General features: G+C 41.7%; 1 protein-coding gene across 3 annotated transcripts in view; it reads right to left on the minus strand.

Moving 5' to 3' along the window:
- The window catches only part of PARL (presenilin associated rhomboid like), a 65,696-nt gene extending 51,450 nt beyond the window's left edge, over positions 1–14,246 (minus strand). Inside the window, exons 1-4 of one of the 3 annotated variants that reach the window (XM_032631157.1) lie at positions 14,086–14,246; positions 4,480–4,675; positions 3,868–4,008; positions 1,270–1,318 (exon numbers count right to left, since the gene is read on the minus strand). In XM_032631157.1, the coding sequence (XP_032487048.1) occupies positions 1,270–1,318; positions 3,868–4,008; positions 4,480–4,675; positions 14,086–14,210 (511 nt within the window). In that variant the 5' untranslated portion in view covers positions 14,211–14,246. The remainder of the gene's footprint in view (positions 1–1,269; positions 1,319–3,867; positions 4,009–4,479; positions 4,676–14,085) is intronic. The other 2 variants (XM_032631160.1, XM_032631159.1) reach the window with 2 other exon arrangements.
- Between the last annotated feature and the right edge of the window lie 4,127 nt (positions 14,247–18,373).

Genomic DNA, 18,373 nt, shown 5'->3' on the forward strand with positions numbered 1-18,373 from the left:
CAAGCAAACAAACCAAAAATCCCAATTAATTCCAAAGGAAACATGTGTTATTACATAGCTATTTTTGAAGTTATATTTATTAAGACCTCACTAACTAATCAATTATACAGTATGGCAATATACTTTGAAAAATCTCAATCTTTTGATTCAAGATCTCGTCGACATTCATTCACTCAACAGATTTTAATTGAATGCCTTTACTGTGTGCCAAGTATGTGCTAGGAACTATAGTAAAATGAATCTCATCATTGTCCTCAAAGATGATACATGTACAATTATATAAGGCAGGTTGTGTTATAAGTGATTAAAAAGTGCAATGAGTTCAGATAAAAAGCACTTCCCGCAGGAAGCAATGTCTAAACCATAAGCTTGAAGACAGGATCAGGTTCCACTAAGGAGAGAGAAAAATTAAACCTCCCAGACATAGTCTGAATGAAGAAACATAAGCACCTTTTCTCCACTTAAGTAGGTATAGAAAATTAAGAGTACCATTAAATCTAACCATATTTAAGGAAAAGCAGTATTTTGCTATTTCTCTAGGAAGATTTTTTTCCCTATCTGCACAATTGTTAAAGAACTTACAAATCCATTTCCCCAAATTTCTCAAAATAACTAAGTCCATAATATATTGCACAAGTGTTACCTTGAAGAGCCAGATCTGTCTTCCATAAAAATTTTTAAAAAATTATCATGGTGATATATATGTTATGCTTACATTTAAAGAAGATTTTATAAACAGCATGGTATAGAAAAGAGAAAACCGGCTTTAGGATGAGACAGGCCTGGGTTTTGAAACTCAGCTCTTACTTACTAGCAGTGTGACCTTCGAAAAGTTCCTTCTCTGAAAGCCAGTTTCCTTATCTGTAAAAAGGGAGATAACTACCCTGTAAGCAACCCTGTGAGGTACAGAGAGAATATGTATAAAGCATGCTGCATAAAGAAGGTACTTAATCAATGTCCCCTTTAGTTACTTTAATGGGAAAGTAATAACTACTCATAACCTATTTCACAAGCTAGGATTTTACAACAAAGATAAATCATTTGATCAGTATCATACTAGATCAAAATTAGAAAATAACTGACCCAGAGCCTCATGTATACCTTTATGCCACACTACTTTCAAACCATTACATTAGCCTGAAGGTACAGAAACTCTGTCTTCTAAACCACTGATGAGCATGGTACAAAAGCCATTGACTATGACATACTGTACCTTTTGGTTTGATTTCTCTTCCCTTGAATGGCTAAAACGTGTAAGCTAACACAAACCTGTCACAGTCCGCTGGCCATCACTTAGGTTATTCCACCACTTGTTAATCTAAAACAGAAGAAAAATTGCATATCACCATATGGTAAATAATTTCAGGCTATGTAAATGAAAAGCAAGAAAGAAAATCCTTTGTGCATAAATGAAAGAGTCCTCATCTATAAAAATCTCTACTGAACAACAGACATAACAAATATGTGATAGAGTGGAAAACACAGGTGTTTTACAGTCAGACAGCCTGCATTCTCTACACAAAGCCACTGATAAGCTCTGTGACCTCAAATTACTTCTAAACTTCAGTTTCCTGATACATAAAATGGAGACAGTAACAGATATATAGCAATACCACTGTGAGGAATATCAATAACATAAAGTACCTAGCACACTATCAAGTGATTGTTCACCAAGACCCAATCTAGTTTTTAAATTCTAACCAAAAATATTTTCTACTAAAATTGCCTTTTTTTTTTAAAGGTATAATACTAGATTGAGGTTTAGAAAAAGACAGAATCCTAATCTTTTAGGGACACACCTTGAAATTTTATAGATGATATATGCCTAGAATTTGCTTTATAGTAATCAGTGGTGGGGAGGGAAGGGAAAGAAGGGGAACTAGATGAAACAAAGTTGGCTATGTGTCAATAACTGTTGACATTGGATGATAGGGGTTCATTATACTATTCTCTTCACTCTTTTTACTTTACCTTTGAAATTTTCCATGATTAAAGTTTTTTAATTAAAAAAAAAACTATGTTCTAACTATGAAACTGAACCAGACTTTGTATACTAATCCAGAAAGAAACCCAAGGTAAAGAAAAGAAGTTACAGATCAACATATATTTGATTCATGCACAACAATGATTCCATTTTTGTAATTCAGTTGACCTTTGAACAGCAGGGGTTTGAACTGCACTGGACTTATATGCAGATTTTTTTCAATAAATATGTACTACAATATACCACACCATTCGCAGTTGGTGGAATCCACAGATGTGGGACCGCTGTTACAGAGGTCCAACTATAAAGTTACAGGCACGTGTGCCACTGCGTGGAGGGTCAGCACTCCAACCCCTGAGTTGTTCAAGGTCAACAACAATTTAAATGTGTGTGAACTCTCAGACCTTATTGACTGCATATGTAGTAGTGGGGCACGGGTTCCCAGGACTTTCACTTCCCATGTTATATTTATGTGTTATTTCAATTTTCTTTAACATGGATTTTATATTTTATCTCTTATCATTTAACTACTTTAAACAAATCCATCTTTGGATGAAGATTATGTATATTGCATGTGTCATCTTCACCATTCCAAGGAACAATTTGGGTATCAAAACTTTATAGTGCAGAAGCCTGTAGCTTTCAAGGGATCCAGGACTGTGGAATAGGTCAGTGTTACTATCTTCTCAAACATATTGTACTGAATAAAAACCACTGCTCATTACTGCAGGTTTTACCTGCAAATATTACATCCATTGTTCTTCTGACATAAAGCCTCTCTAGAACTGGTAGGGCTCATGCTTCTTGTGTCTATGGGGAAACAAGGAGGAATGAATCCTTCTTCCTACTTAGAGGAATCTTCAACTATCATTAGGAAAAAGAAAACCCAAGGCTGCTCTCTCACTAGCCAGGAATAAGAAGTTCCTAGGAAGGAGAAAACTGAAGAGGATATCAACACTCTCTCCAAACTGGAAGAGCAGTGTGTCATAAAAAAATACGGAGGTGCCTGAAAAATAAACGGACCTGGATCCACAAATTAGCCTATGGTCTCTGCTCAATAAGTACTGGCAAATGAAATAAAATATACGCTTTATCTAAAAGGCAACATTTTAAGAAAATCAGTTAGGTGGAAGGAAGGCCATCAACTTGCATATGAAATAATGAAAAGTTCTAAAAGCTCTATATTTGTACCCTTTTCTTGCATCTTGATCCCCTGAGCACAGTTAGAAAAAAACATCAACGGTGGTTATTTATCAGAGATAGATAAACATCATGTCACTGAGAAGCTTTTTAAAACCCACATAGTGGGCTTCCCTGGTGGCGCAGTGGTTGAGAGTCCACCTGCCGATGCAGGGGACACGGGTTCGTGCCCCGGTGTGGGAGGATCCCACATGCCGCGGAGCGGCTGGGTCCGTGAGCCATGGCCACTGAGCCTGCGCGTCCGGAGCCTGTTGCTCCGCAACGGGAGAGGCCACAACAGTGAGAGGCCCGCGTACCGCAAAAAAAAAAAAAAAAAAAAAACCCACATAGTATCTCTACCCCTCAAGCATAAAACTCCCTGTGATTCTAATATGTACTCTAAAAGTAAAACAGTGGCCCTTAGTAGAGCTGGAAGAGGCTCCAAAACATTAATTTTTAACAACTATCTGTGGTGATTCTTGATATGTGGGTAGAGGGACAAACTTCTTGGAACACTGTTAAGTACAACGTTGCCAGACATACGAAACATTAATACTTACTACAATGACTCTAAAGAAGAATATTAACTGCAATGACTTCACATCTACTGATCTAATGTTGCCATTAACTAAAAACACTTCATAAATAACCAGACTTCAAAAACTGATCAACTAGAACAAAAAAAATGCCATGTTTATCTTTACCTCCTTTCTGAAGTCTCCTTCCTTCTGTGGTCTTATGCTATCCAACCAATCAGCTTTTATACCATCAAAATAACTCTGGACCCTGGATTTCAGTGATTCATATTGCCAAATGGCAGCTGATCCAAATGCACAGCCTGTAAACTATATAAAATATATTACAAAAGAAAAATTTTTTTAAATAGATCTATACATAGTTCCAAGGATGATATTTCATTTTCATTGCTTTTTATAAACATAAGGAACATCTGGCCCACTGAAACTTACTAGGTGAAAAGAACACTTAATTGTTTCCCATTTTATTAAGGTTACAGTACCCTGAGGCCTGCTTATAGTTAGAACTTTTCCAATAAAATTCAAAATAGCAACTCAGTATCACTTGCATTGTTATACCAAATAAGAGGCCCATGAGTTTCTTCTCCAGGGCTTACTTACATAAATGACCCATACTCTAACAGCAATTATTATATTCATGTTCTATTGTAATCATGACCCCAGATCCTTTTGATCCCACTCCACTTGTCTTTAAGGGAGCCCAAATAGGACAAGTAGTATTGATACTTTAACACTACACCTGCAGCAAGGTAGGTAACTCCTAGTGACGTGAGCTCTTACCCCAACAGTAAAAAACAAAGGCTTTACAAGAGTCCTTATAGGATAAGGAGAAGGATAAAAGGCTGTTTCTTCTACAGGAGGAATCAAAGCACTTCTCTTGTATGCTTCACTACTTGTTCCTGTGTCTGATCTTCGAGGTTCAACCTTCCTGGGTGCTTTTCTGAATCCACATTTTTGCTGAATAAAAACGTTAAACCTATAGGGGAAAATAACAGATTAGAAACAGAGTTGCAGGGACGTGGGTTCTATCCTTGATTGGGGAACTAAGATCCCACATGCCTCGGGGCAACTAAGCCCACGTGCCACAACTACTGAGATCACGCACCTCAATGAGAGAGCCTGCGTGCCGCAAACTACAGAGCCCTCGTAACACAACTATAGAGCCCATGCACCCTGGAGCCCGCGCACCACAACTAGAGACAGAAAACCCTCACGCCGCAACTAGTAAGAAGCCCGAGGGCAGCAACAGAGACCGAGTGTGGTAATTAAAGATCCTGTGTGCCTCAACGAAGATCCTGCAACTAAGGCCCGATGCAGCCAAAAAAAATAAGGAAAATAAATAGGAAGGAAGGAAAGAAGGAAGGAAGGAGGGAAGGAAGGAAGAAACAGAGCTGCATCTTGCAAACATCAACCTCTACGAGCCTCCCCAACTGACGTGCATCATCACCATTTCAGTTTATTCTCACTATGCAGCCCCAAAGCTGCCAAGACTCCTACTCCCAGGTAGGATTCAGTCAAAACAATGAACTGTGCCCTTCTGAAAAAGGAGAGACATAAACTACAGCAGCTTTACAGGGCATCTGTTTGGGCCGTTACTGTGTATCAATCAACAGAATAATTTGTATCCATCCCCCACACAGTCTGCAATCCTGTAAAAAGCTGGAGAACTACAAGTTGTGGTTTGAATTAGCACAGAATAGCTTTATTTTTTTTGAAGTTTGGCCAAACATTTAAATCAAATAATGATTTTCCTTTTATAAGTACTAACCACTACAAATTGGCGGATTTTCCCCAACTTGCCCCTTATTTACTTCACTACCAGTTTGGGGGACACCCAACTAGATGTTCTATAAAGGGTTTTCTTGTTTTGAGTCCTTATAGCTTGACCTCCTCAAAACATCTGACACTACTGATCACACCTGTCAGTGCCTGTAAGGTTGCACTCCCTGCTCTTCAAACTTGCTTTCATAACGGCTTCCCCCTTTCTCCTATCCCGTAAAGACAGATATGCTTAAAGGCTCTAATAGTTCCTTTACACATTCTCCATTCAAACTGAACCCATATAAATTTGTGAAGCATTTTTTTCTTTTGTAAAATGGTAATTTCCCCCAGGTAGACCATGTAGAGGCCCCTTCCTGTTTGTTCTCATTGTACTCTAATCATACTATATCCTTCAGACTCAGAACTCCTGTCTGCCAGTCAGACAGGTCTTCTCACCTTTGTAACGTGGGCCTTGAAACACTTTGGTTGAATAAAAGAAAAAGTTCATTTCTGTGGCCTGGATGACTTCTAAGCAAGTAAGTGATTCAAATATACGTCTCTAGTCCCAGCCTCAATTTTCTTGTCTTGTATTTCCAACTATATATTGAATAATTCTACTTGGATATGCTCCCTGTTACTTTAAAACCAATATATTCAGAAGGGAATTCATCCCCTTCTACAAGCTCCATTTTCTGACTTCTTTATTCTTTCAGTGGGCCCACAGTTATCTTAATCACTAAGATTAAAAATCTAGAAGTCATTATGGAGTTCTCTCTGCTTAATTCTTACCATCTAATTTAAAACCAAATCTGTCAAATATTTTTTTCACTCCTAATCTAGTCCTGTACCCCATGCCTAAACAACAGCAACAGCTGACTTCAGTTCAAACATTTTAACATGTTGCATGTTCTTCTTTCCTCATATCACTCTTCCACAAACATTCAACACTTCCTCAAATGCCCTCTTAGAGGGCCAACATTCTCTCCCTAATTCCCACACAATCCCTCAGTTCATCCCTTTTGGCCTGGAATACTCTACCATTTCCTAACAGATCTCACTGCTTCTAATACTGCCTTACTCCAATTCATCCTCCACATTTTATTAGGCACAAATATATTATCATTCCCCTGCTTTAAATCCCACAGTAAATTTTTCATCACCCCACCAAATTCAGCAATGCTACTCCTTTGTTGCGGTACTTACTTCCCTTTAACTTTTTCGTGCCCTTCAAAATTCAGTTCATTTATTTCCTCCTCCAGGAAGCCTTCCTAAACTCTCGCAGGCTGGGTGTCTCCTTTGTACTCCTAGAGTCCTAAAGCATCCTGTATGTACTCTTATACTTGTCTCATTTATTGCCTGTACCATAACTAGATTATCACTTCTGTATTCATTTTATCTCCACCACCAAGGCCAGTTTCTAATAAAGAAAGGGTCAATAATTATGTTAGAAGAAAGAAGGGGTCAAGAATGATGATTGGTTTTATTCTGAATAACTGAAAGGAAGGTGGTACTACTCACTAAGACAAGGAAAATCAGAGGCACCAAAATAGGAAACTGGAAAATAAGAGATGAATAATTCCATCTTGGGCACTGTTTAAAATGCCTGCAATCACAGCAGCTCAGTCCTAACAGGTTAAAATTGGAACTTAAATTTCCATCAACAGGGGAAAGGATGAACTGTGTTATATTCATACAATGGAATACAGTGGTCCCTCAGTATCCATGGGAGACTGGTTCTAGGACCCCCTGCGGATACCAAATTCGGGATGCTGAAATCCCTTATATAAAATGACGTAATACAGTGACATTCCCCATCCACAGTTGTTTGAATACATGGATGAGGAACCTGGAGATACAGAGGGCCAACTGTATCACTCAGTGAAAAACTACTGATCACACATCACGGATGAATCTCGAAAACACTGCTGAGTAAAAGAAGTCAAACACAAAAGAGCATATATGTGTGTGATTCCCTTAATGCATATCAAGCTAAAGAACAGGCAAAAATAATTTGTGGTGACCAAAATCAATAGTGGTGGGCTTCCCTGGTGGCACAGTGGTTAAGAATCCACCTGCCAATGAAGGGGACACAGGTTCGAGCCCTGGTCCAGGAAGATCCCATATGCTGTGGAGCAGCTAAGCCTGTGCACCACAACTACTGGGCCCGCGTTCTAGAGCCCGTGAGCCACAACTACTGAGCCCTCATCCACAAATACTGAAGCCTGCGCACCCAGAGCCCGTGCTCTGCAACGAGAAGCCACCTCAATGAGAAGCCCATGCATCGCAACGAAGCATAGCCCCTACTCGCTGCAACTAGAGAAAGCCTGCGCGCAGCAACGAAGACCCAACGCAGCCAAAATTAAATAAATAAATAATTTTTTGAAAAAAATTAATAGTGGTTGCCTAAAGTGGGACTTGACTGGAAAGGGGCAAGAGGGAACTTGATGGAATGATGGGCAGTATCTTTATTTTTAGGTGATGGTTGCACAGGTGTATACATTTGTCAGAACTAATGGGCTGTGTGCTTAATACTTATGTTTTACTACATGTAAATTATATTGCAATGAAGTATTTTTAGCATTGGTAGAATACCCAGGTGATGTCTAGCAGGCATTTGGAAACACGAAACCCAGAAAAATGGTATAGCTACTATTACCATTACTCACCTAAAATGCTCTGTCTTCAACACTGAGTCTACGCCACAGTTCAACTTCTCAGACATCACATGGTGAGGATGGGTGATGATAAAGTAATTCACCTTAAAACTTCTAATAATTTAGAATTTGTACTAACAAATAAGTGCTACTTCTTTCAACAAAATCTATTTTGGAAAGCAGTACACTTAGTCAAACAATGCCAATGTTGCTCTGAATGGCTCTGAACTTCAGAACCTGTTCCCAGTCTTATGAATATCCTTTAGCAAGTAACTGCTGAATGGCTAATTGCAAATCTATTTCTAGTTCTTGTTCTGTTGCCTGCTTTTTCTGCAGAGGCTAAGAAAGATAAATATCTTCACTTTACCAGTCTCTCCTATGGCTAGGGATGGCCATATTACAGAGTTCTGACAAAATGAGACTTAACTGTTTAGAAACCTCTTGAAAAGGTTTTGCTTATCTGATAAAATTGGAGGTATCACTAATGTCTCATCCCTCCCACTTCTTTTTGCCTTGAAAAAGGACGCAATTTTCTAGAGATGAGGCAGTCATCCTGAATGCCCAGAGAAAGGCCAAGGGCTTCAGAAACTAACCTTAACATTTTTTGAGCCACTGAGCAAAGACAATAGACACCTACCTCCAATCATTTTATGCTAAATACTCCTCTCGTTTCTTTAAGCAACAATTAACTTACAGCCAAATGCATTCCTAACTGATAACAGCTTTAAAAGTGGCAGATGTTAATCCTTTGCAATTGGATTTGATTTTTATTAAATATTCTAAAGTAATTTAGAGCTAGGTCTAGTAAATAAATTACAAGTAACACCACTTTGGGCCAAAAACCCCAAAGATGTGACATAAAATAATAGGAATATGTTTCCTTTAAATGTCTCCCTGTAAATGGTTACAATTGTAACCCAGGGCCTCCCTGGTGGCAGCAGTGGTTAAGAATCCATCTGCAGGGCTTCCCTGGTGGCACAGTGGTTGAGAGTCCGCCTGCCGATGCAGGGGATACAGGTTCGTGCCCCGTTCTGGGAAGATCTCACATGCCGCGGAGCGGCTGGGCCAGTGAGCCATGGCCGCTGAGCCTGCGGGTCCGGAGCCTGCGCTCCGGAACGGGAGACGCCACAACAGTGAGAGGCCCGCGTACCACAAAAAAAAAAAAAAAAAAAAAAGAATCCATCTGCAAATGCAGGGGGACACGGGTTTGAGCCCTGGTCCGGGAAGATCTCACATGCCATGGAGCAACTAAGCCCACGTGCCACAACTACTGAGCCTGCGCTCTAGAGCCGGGGAGCCACAACTACTGACTCCGCGAGCCACAACTAGTGAAGCCCATGTGCCCAGAGCCCGTGCTCCGCAGCAAGAGAAGCCACCACAATGAGAAGCCCGCACACCGCCATGAAGCAGCCCCTGCTTGCTGCAACTAGAGAAAGCCTGCGCACAGCAACGAAGACCCAATGCAGCCAAAAATAAATAAGTTAAAAAAAAATTGTAACCCAACGTCGCTGGTTTCTGGTATTCTTTTTTTTTTGGCCACATCTCGTGGCTTACAAGATCTCAGCTCCCCAACCAAGATTGAACCTGGGTCATGGCAGTGAGAACCCAGAATCCTAACCAGTAGGCCACATTTTTTTCTTTTTAGACCAAGAAATATGAAGGATGAGATTTCTTTATATCTCCAACAGCTAATACTCCAGGATATGTACTCAATCAGTTCTTCTACAGCTGATCAACTCATTTACAATTCTGAAGCACAATGCTTGAAAAGGAATACAAATACACCAGGTTGGGAATCTGGATTTGACGCAAAGCCAGATCTTTTGCCTAGAATAATATTTACCTTGAGAATCTCAACAGAAGTTAAGTGTGGGACTGAGGACACCAAGAACAAATTGGCCCCAGATGCAGTTCAGATGCAAAATACATGTTAGGAGTACATACACTGGGAATTAGAGTTGGACATACAGAACTTGTTGGATAGAATTAAGTAGTATGACTTGGCTCACTGAACACCTATTCCTTTCACCTATGGTATATTCACATGCTGCAGGGACTGGAAAGCTAAAAACTATTTCCCAGGTATCCTTTTGGTTACGATTCGAGATGTGATCAGGGCCTGCTAATCAGATACATCAGCACAACACCTGAAGTCAGAACTGAGTTGAGTGAGAGGCAGCACACGAGGCATGACTTCTGCTAGTGAAAGTAACGGTGGAGACAGCATAGTTCTTACTTTGGTTAGCAGAACCTGATCTGGTAGCAGCTTCCTCAGTTGTCTCATTTATTATTGCTTAAAAGAGTTGTTTAAAAGAAAAAGAATATCTGACAGTGACCTACATGGCCCTATTTTCTATCGAGCCATTTACAAAATATGTTTGGCAAACCCTGTCCTGAACTGCTCGTTCATGAACCACTTTGAACAGCAGGAGCTAGAATCTAATCCCTCATCCTTCCAACATTTCTACTTAAATTACAATGGTTATCTACAGGTTAATCCTATCTGACTAGAATTTTAAAATTAGGATTTGTAACCAAAGTATTCCAATACAAAAGTTTCACTAGGACTGACAGTGAGCTTTTTTGGCTCAATCCTAGCATCCGCACCTAAGGGTACCCTGGAATTTCCAGCCACTTGGTTTGGGGAGGTACACCAAGCTCCTGACTGGCTTAAGCGAACCTACACGTCCCACATCCCTGGCAAATTTAAGGAATTCAAAGATGAACATGCATCCCAAGTTAGGCCAATCCAGTCCAGTGAAATTCAAATTTCAAGATTTTGTTTGTAATACTGGGGAAGAGAATCTTTTCTGCTGGACTTGAACCTACAAGTATATAGCCCCAAGAGCTGCTGACAGCCAGCTTACAACAAGGAGATAGCATACTGAGAGCATAAAGCCAACGTTTAGGAAGCAGAGCCAAGCCATGGAGGAAAATGGAGTCCTGGTGACAATCTGAAACACGATCTTGCCTCACCCAGAAGCCAGGCTCACCTCTGGACTTTTTAACGGTATAAACCAATAAAGTCCCCTAATTATTAAGGTCAGCTAGAGCTGGGTTTTCTGTTGGTACAAGGATGCTTTTAGATGTAATAAGTACTTCATCACACATTATATGACAAGGTACGTTCTCTGTCCTTAGTGAGCTTTTGTTTTACATTTCTTAAAAGTAAAACCAACCAGGAAAAGTGTAATAAATGTCTCCAATTGCAAATGTTTGATATCATATTTAAAGGCCTAGGTTCTTAAGCTCTAACCATTCATATGGGTAGGTAACATGGAAAAATAAATGACCTGAAATAAGTCTGGAAAACAAAGGAAGCAACAATAAAATGCATGGGGGTGGGATGGGAGGAAAGAGTCACAAGAGGTATACACCAACTCATGAGGACAGGCCTGCCTTTTTGCTCTGTGCTTTGGTCCTTCTGCCAATAACTAGTGATTTGTGAAAGCAATGTAACGTGCTCAAAGTGGGAAGATCTTATGAATGCTTGAGTTACCACTAACCACACAATTGTTATGGTTCCATTTTTTAATATCATCCCATAACTTTTAAATTGAAAAGTCATGTCTATATATCTGTTGCCTTAGTGGTGAGTGAGATAACACAGTCTAGTGAATTGCTTTCAACAGTGTGAGGATAAAGACAATGCCACTTAGATATCGCACAAGTCAGCACTAATGTCTATGTTACTATAGATTTGTGTGAATAAACTGAGTAGAAGTGGCCTATTGTGCAAACGCAGACAAGACGTGTCCAAGCACACACACAAGACTCATCCCACTTAAAAGAAAATAGTTGTATTTAGGGAAAGGGGCATAAACTCTTGCATGCCACAATTATTTTCTTAAAACTCATCTTGAGTTAATACATGGTGAATTAAACGGGGAAAATAATTGAATATACCTGATTTACTAATTTGTCAGGTATTTAACCTAAAGATATCTTAAGATTGTTATCCTAATCTAAAAGATTTAAGCTCCGTGTAAGTGCTACAATCAACTATTTTCTGCTCTTAGCTAGTTCTATACAACTGACAAATTATGCAGGCTTCTTTCAGACCTAAACCATTTTTCAGCAGTGCTGCCAACAGTTTGATCATGGTAAAGTTTCTGAAAACCCTAAGTGAAATAGTCTCTTTTTTCTGTAAAGAGCCAGACAATAAACATTTTAGTCTTTGTGAAGAACAATTTAAAACTCTGTGGCGTGGCATAGTGTTTCATTTTGCAACCCTTTAAAGACATAGAAACCATTCTTGGCTGGTGGGCTGCCTTGGGCCTGCTATTGTTTGCAGAAATTTTGAGGAATATCACCACCTGTAGTTCTTGTAAGAAGAAAAAAATGCAAATTCTCAGCCACGCTTCAGGCCCATTACATCAAAATCACAAGGACTGAGCCCAGACCTCTGCTTTTTAACCGTATCCATGACTTCATTCCTCCACATACTAATTTTAGAACCACTAGAAGTGAAAGCAGACCTAATAAAGTTATATACAAGGAAACTCATGCTTTCTAGAGGAAAGTAGACATATATTCTATTATATTTCAGGCTTACCTACAATCTCTTGTAATGCACATTTTTCAGTGTCACCACAAAAAATGTCAATTTCAAACTCTGCATATAAATGACAAACTAAAAAATTGTGATGCTAATCTTCAACATCACAATTTTTTTTAAATGGCCTCATCAACCAAGTTAGTTCTTTTTCTTTCCCTTCCTAACACATATCTTGAATATTTAACACCTGTTGCTTCCTAATAACTGTATTCACTTTTCCTCCCCCTCAAACCATGCAATTTCCACTGGGATTTGGAGTAAAGTGGAAATGGAATCAGGACCACTGACATCAACCACCACCTCCACCTGACCTCATTCTCCATCTCCTCAGAAGTTTAAGATTAGTGCCTGAGGCTCCATGTTCCAGTGTATCATGAAGTTAAGGTACAATACAAGCCAGTTTTCCACAAATCTCTGATCCTACACACATGCAGTGCTTGTTTAGAATTGCAGGTTCTTTCACTCCCTGCCCTCCAGCACCGGGCAAGATGACAGGAAGGACTGGGATAGGGCCTGGGAAATACAGTCTAAAAACACTCCAGGTGATTTTAAAATTAAGGATGGCTCCACCATATTGGAGCCTCAATTATTTACCACTGGCTAATCCCCATGTTGATAAACACTTCATGTTCCTTGCTACTATCAGTCAGGTGGATTCCAGGCACACATCTAACCAAGTCAGAAACTGGCAGAGCTGAAATTCTGTTAAAGAACAGGAAGAAATTTCAGAGCCAAATACACATCAGAATATTAGTTCAGGGATTTCTCTCTTCTCTCAATTTAGAGTTGAATTACTCTAATGCAAAAGCAGCAAATACTGATAGACCGTACTCTTCATACAGCTTCTACTCGGGAAAAATTGACTTTTCTTTCCAAGTCATCTAGAAACCAAATACTCCACTTCCCAATTTCTTTAACAGAAAAGCCTCTCCTACAACTCTGCAAGAGGCAAAGTGATGCCCTCCTCTGACTCCGCCTTCCCTTACAGAGTTCTCTAAACGATAAAGAAGGTAATTTGTAGTAAAACAAAGGTTTTATAAAGACTGACAGAATAAAATCTCAGCCCTGCCATTCTACCAGCTGTGTTAACTCTTGCTCGCAGGATTATGAGGCGTGGTGCGCAACCAGCCCTCAGAGATTACTTTTCCCGTCCCTCGGGATGGGAAAGGGGCCACCGCGGGCTCACGGAGAGTTGGGCCGGGGCTGGTCACTGTGCACCCGGGCAGGGTGGCGCGGCGAGAAGCGAGGACTGGACGCAGACGAGAAGTAAAGGGGGAGGGAGAGAGGAGGGGCTGGTGAAGAGAAAGGGTGAGCCGGGGGCAGCATAAGAGAACCGCACGGCCTCCGCCCCTCAGGATGCGCTGCCGGAGCCGAGGGCACGAGAGGCGAGAAGCCCCGAGACGCGACCATTACCTGCGCCCGAGCAGCCGCGGCTGACCCAGGGGTGCAGTGAGCTCCTCGCAGCTGCGGCCGCCCGCCGGCGGAACCCACGCCTGACCACAGCCCCAGCCTCTCTGCGCCAAGCCTCGCCACGCCATCTTCCCAACCTCTGCCCCACCATGGCCCCACCTTACCAAACCCTCCCCGGAACCACTTCCGGGGCGAAAGGAAGAACCATAGAGTGCCGAGGGGCAGCCTAGCGCGCCCCCGTGCGGCCGATCCCAGGCCGGACCAACCTGAGGGAGAGGCCCCCGCCGGTCGGCAGCAGTCCGGTCGGCAGCAGTTCTCCCGGCAGTGCCCAGCCTCGACCTGGGAGGGGCGTGCGAAAGCGGCCAGGCCTCCACCCTACTGACCCACAGGAAAAAGAGGGGGAAAAACGAATTTATTGAATGATGCCATGTACCTTTACCTAAGTTACTGCATTTAATCCTCGCAAAACTCTTAAGATAGATGTTATTACTGCTTTTTTTTTTTTTAACCGTGGTTCTGAGGCCCAGAGAGAAGTGAGTGGAGGAACCAATATTGCAACCCAAGTTTTCTTAAATTACTACTCTTTTTTCTGCCCACCATTTCACGTTATGATACACTGAAGAGGATGTGCCTTTAACAAAAAGTCCAAGCGTGACATGAAAATCTAGATTCTAGATAAAATTCAAACTTCATGATCAGCCCTTGCCTACCCGTCAGCTTTATTTCCTGCCACTCCATCCCTCCCTCTGACCCTAGCTGCAGTCATACTGAAACATATGCAGTTTTTTTTTTTTTTTTTTTTTTTTTGCGGTACGCGGGCCTCTCACCTCTGTGGCCTCTCCCGCTGCGGAGCACAGGCCCCGGACGCGCAAGCTCAGCGGCCATGGCTCACGGGCCCAGCCGCTCCGCGGCATGTGGGATCTTCCCGGACCGGGGCACGAACCCGTGTCCCCTGCATCGGCAGGCGGACCCCCAACCACCGCGCCACCAGGGAAGCCCCCACAATTTCTGAAAGGCACTACTTTTCCAGTCCCTACTTCTCCCGAGTTCATATACCATCCTCACTGCCTGAAACGCCTTTCCCTTCTCTGCCTACTAACAAATTTGTTCTCCAGACCAACTTGAATCGTCACCTCCTCTAGGAAGCTGTAGGAAAAAGTTTTCCTCCAACCTCTTAGGGTCCCTGGCCAGGTCTGAAAGGTAGTGACAAAGACATTAACAGGAGAAAAGCACACAAAGCTTATTGATTTTTTACATGTACATGGGAGTCTTCGAAAGAAAATGAAGACCGGAAGAAGTGACCAGAGCAGGAAGTTTTTATACCTTTTCTACAAAGAAACAATTTGCGAAGAATTGACAAGACAATGGGGCTTGGACTAGGAGTAGTCCAACTAGGGCTCATCCTCCTTAAGTAGGGAGATGAGAAGTTAACAAAGCTTGTTTGCAGATTACACCAGTGTCCCTTGTTGAACAATAATGATATTAATCATTAGTATTCATAATAATATCGCAGCTGCAAAAGAACTGCAATTCAGAGACACAGATTAGGGTAAAACCAAGAGTGCTCCGGGGAACAGAAGGAATCAGGGGCTTATAAAGGCAAAAGCCACAAGGTTGTTCAAGAATTAGAGGGTTCCCTGGTGGCCTAGCGTTTAGGATTCTGGGCTTTTACTTCCATGGCCTGGGTTCAATCCCAGATCAGGGAACTGATATCCCACAAGCCACACGGCCAAAAAAAAGAATTATGTTAGACTCTCAGGCAATCCCTTAGGGCAATATTCCTTAAGGGACAGGCTCTCACTAGTTATTCTAGGGTAAGGGTCAAATAAGTAGGTAGGCTGTCATGAGCTAATTTTAGGGTGAGTCGAATAATTATCTTGAGTTTCTGGAACACTGGATAGATATTCTGGATGCCGCTGTTAAGACAATAAGTGGTCAAAAGGTCAGATTCCATCCAGGCTGAGATGTGCATAAGTCACACTTCCTCAATGATCTCCCAGCTGTATTTTAGAGGGCTCTCTTAGCAACACCGACTCCATTTTGAGTTTACTTTTACACTGGTCTCTAGTCTTTGGGCTGATGTCTGTCTCCATGCAAGGAAACATTTATTTCCTGCCTTTAGAAAGAAAAGGGGGAGCTTTTTCCGCAGTTACTGCTTCTTGATTGCCTTCAGCTCAAAATAACTTTTATGTCAGAGTCATACTTGGGGGTGACATTTTGGTTCCCTTTAAGGCTTTCCTCTTAGACCTTCACGCTGATTTAGATGACCTTCATCTGTGTTTTAATACTGCTTTATGCATATCAGTATAATAACACCACATTCATTCCATAAATACTTATTAAACACCTATAGTATGCCCAGCAATGTACTAGATCTGGGATATATTTTAGAAGACACTATCTCTGTCCTCACAGAGATCCTACTCTACAGGGGAAGAAGGGACCAAGTAAATAAACAGGCAATTACAATACACTGGAAGAAGTGCTATGGTCAGAGAAGCAGAAGGCTCTCTGGGGGTTTGGAGGAGGGGGAAATAATGCTGTCAAGGGATAAGGAACGGGAGGCAGGGGAGAAGGCTTCCCAGAGAAACTGATGGTAGTTACCAGGAGAAGAGAAAGGATGAAATGTTCTAGGTAGAGAAAGTAGCATTTGTGATGTCTTCCAGGGCATGACTTCTTTGAGAAACTAAAATAAATTAACTTTGGCTCTGTCATAGGTGTCAACTATGAGATTTGATTTTACCCTATTTGCAAGCTAATCAGTTTAGATGCTGGCAGAAAACAGGAGACTCCCGGGTCAGAAAGAAAAGACTTTATTACCCACAGCACAAGCATCATGTGCATCGTGTTTGCAGGGGCTCCCCTTGTTCTGCAAGTCCTACAGGGCCAGGTGGATGCTGAACATGCAGTGGTTTTGCATCTCAACTGAAGAACACTGAGCTTGGGGTATCTACCATTTTAATAGCATTAAGAAAGAAACAACAAGGCCAAAATGGAGTCACCTGTGCTAAGCCCCACATCAGGAAAACAAGACTTAATACGTAACCTACTTGCATTTTCAGCCTCTCCCAGGAATGTGTCCTTCAACCAGTCAATCTGGAATTACCTGGTCAGCACTAGTCAGGTAATCTGCCTGATAGACCCACAGCTTCCCCCAAATGAAGGTGACCTTGCCTGAAACAATCCACTCTTTTGCTAGAAGCTTTCTTTTTCCTCCCCCTTCTGCCTATAATAAGCTTCCATTTCGGATGGGTCCTGAGAGCTCCTTTCTAAGTGCTAAGATGGGATACTGTCTAATTCATGAATCATTAAATAAAGATCTAATTGAGATCTTCAAATTTACTCAGCCGAACAAAAGTGGTAAGCAAGCAAACAACCTTGAGATAAAGGCATTTTCTTCCAGAGCAAAGGGGCATATTTGCTTATAGCCTTGCCTCTTAGTCTACTTGGGCTGCCATAAGAAAATACAATAGTCTGGGTGGGTTAAACAACAGAAACTTCTCTCACACAGTTCTGGAGGCTGGAAATCTGAGATCAAGGCACTAGTGTGGTCAACTTCTGGTGAGAGTTCTCTTCCTGGTTGCAGATGGCTGACTTACTGCTTTGCCTTCACATGGCAGAGAGAGACAGCAAGCTCCCTGGTGTCTCTTCTTTTAAGGGCACTAATCCCATCATGGAGGCCCTACCTCATGACCTCATCTACACCTAATTATCTCCCAAAGTCCCCATCTCCAAATACCGTCACACTGGGGATTAGAGCCTCGACACACAAATTTTAGGGAGGGGTCACAATTTGGTCCATAACACCTTGGAAGGTAGAGATTAGTATCACTTGACAGAGCAAAGGCATGCTTACTGCCCATTATAGAAGTTTCCAGTTTCCTAAACTCAGCATTCCTCTCCTATAATGCAACCCACTCAGTGTGCAGGTATCATTTAGCCTTCATTGCATTGTCCTGTGGGAACTGGAACCCAGGGAATCAACACAAAAATGTTGTTGATATTCTGGCTAATGCTATTGCTCTAATAAGTTGTACTTCATCTTTGACCCAAGATTCTGTGTTTTCTACCAGCATCCATAAAACTGTGTCAGGCTAACTTGTTCAGAGCCCTCACAGTTCTTGACAGGGGTATGTGAATTTGTCATTTCCTAGGGGTAGCTTCTCTAGCTGCTTACAAGAATTTGGGTGTGGTCATATGGTTGATGGCTGAAGAGGAAGGAAGCTGGAAGTCACTAAAGATGAGGAAGCCTAGAAACTGAGAGTCCTGGATGTTGACTGGGCTACTCACA

This window comes from Phocoena sinus, chromosome 4, assembly GCF_008692025.1.
Source record: "Phocoena sinus isolate mPhoSin1 chromosome 4, mPhoSin1.pri, whole genome shotgun sequence".
NCBI classification, from domain to species: domain Eukaryota; kingdom Metazoa; phylum Chordata; class Mammalia; order Artiodactyla; family Phocoenidae; genus Phocoena; species Phocoena sinus.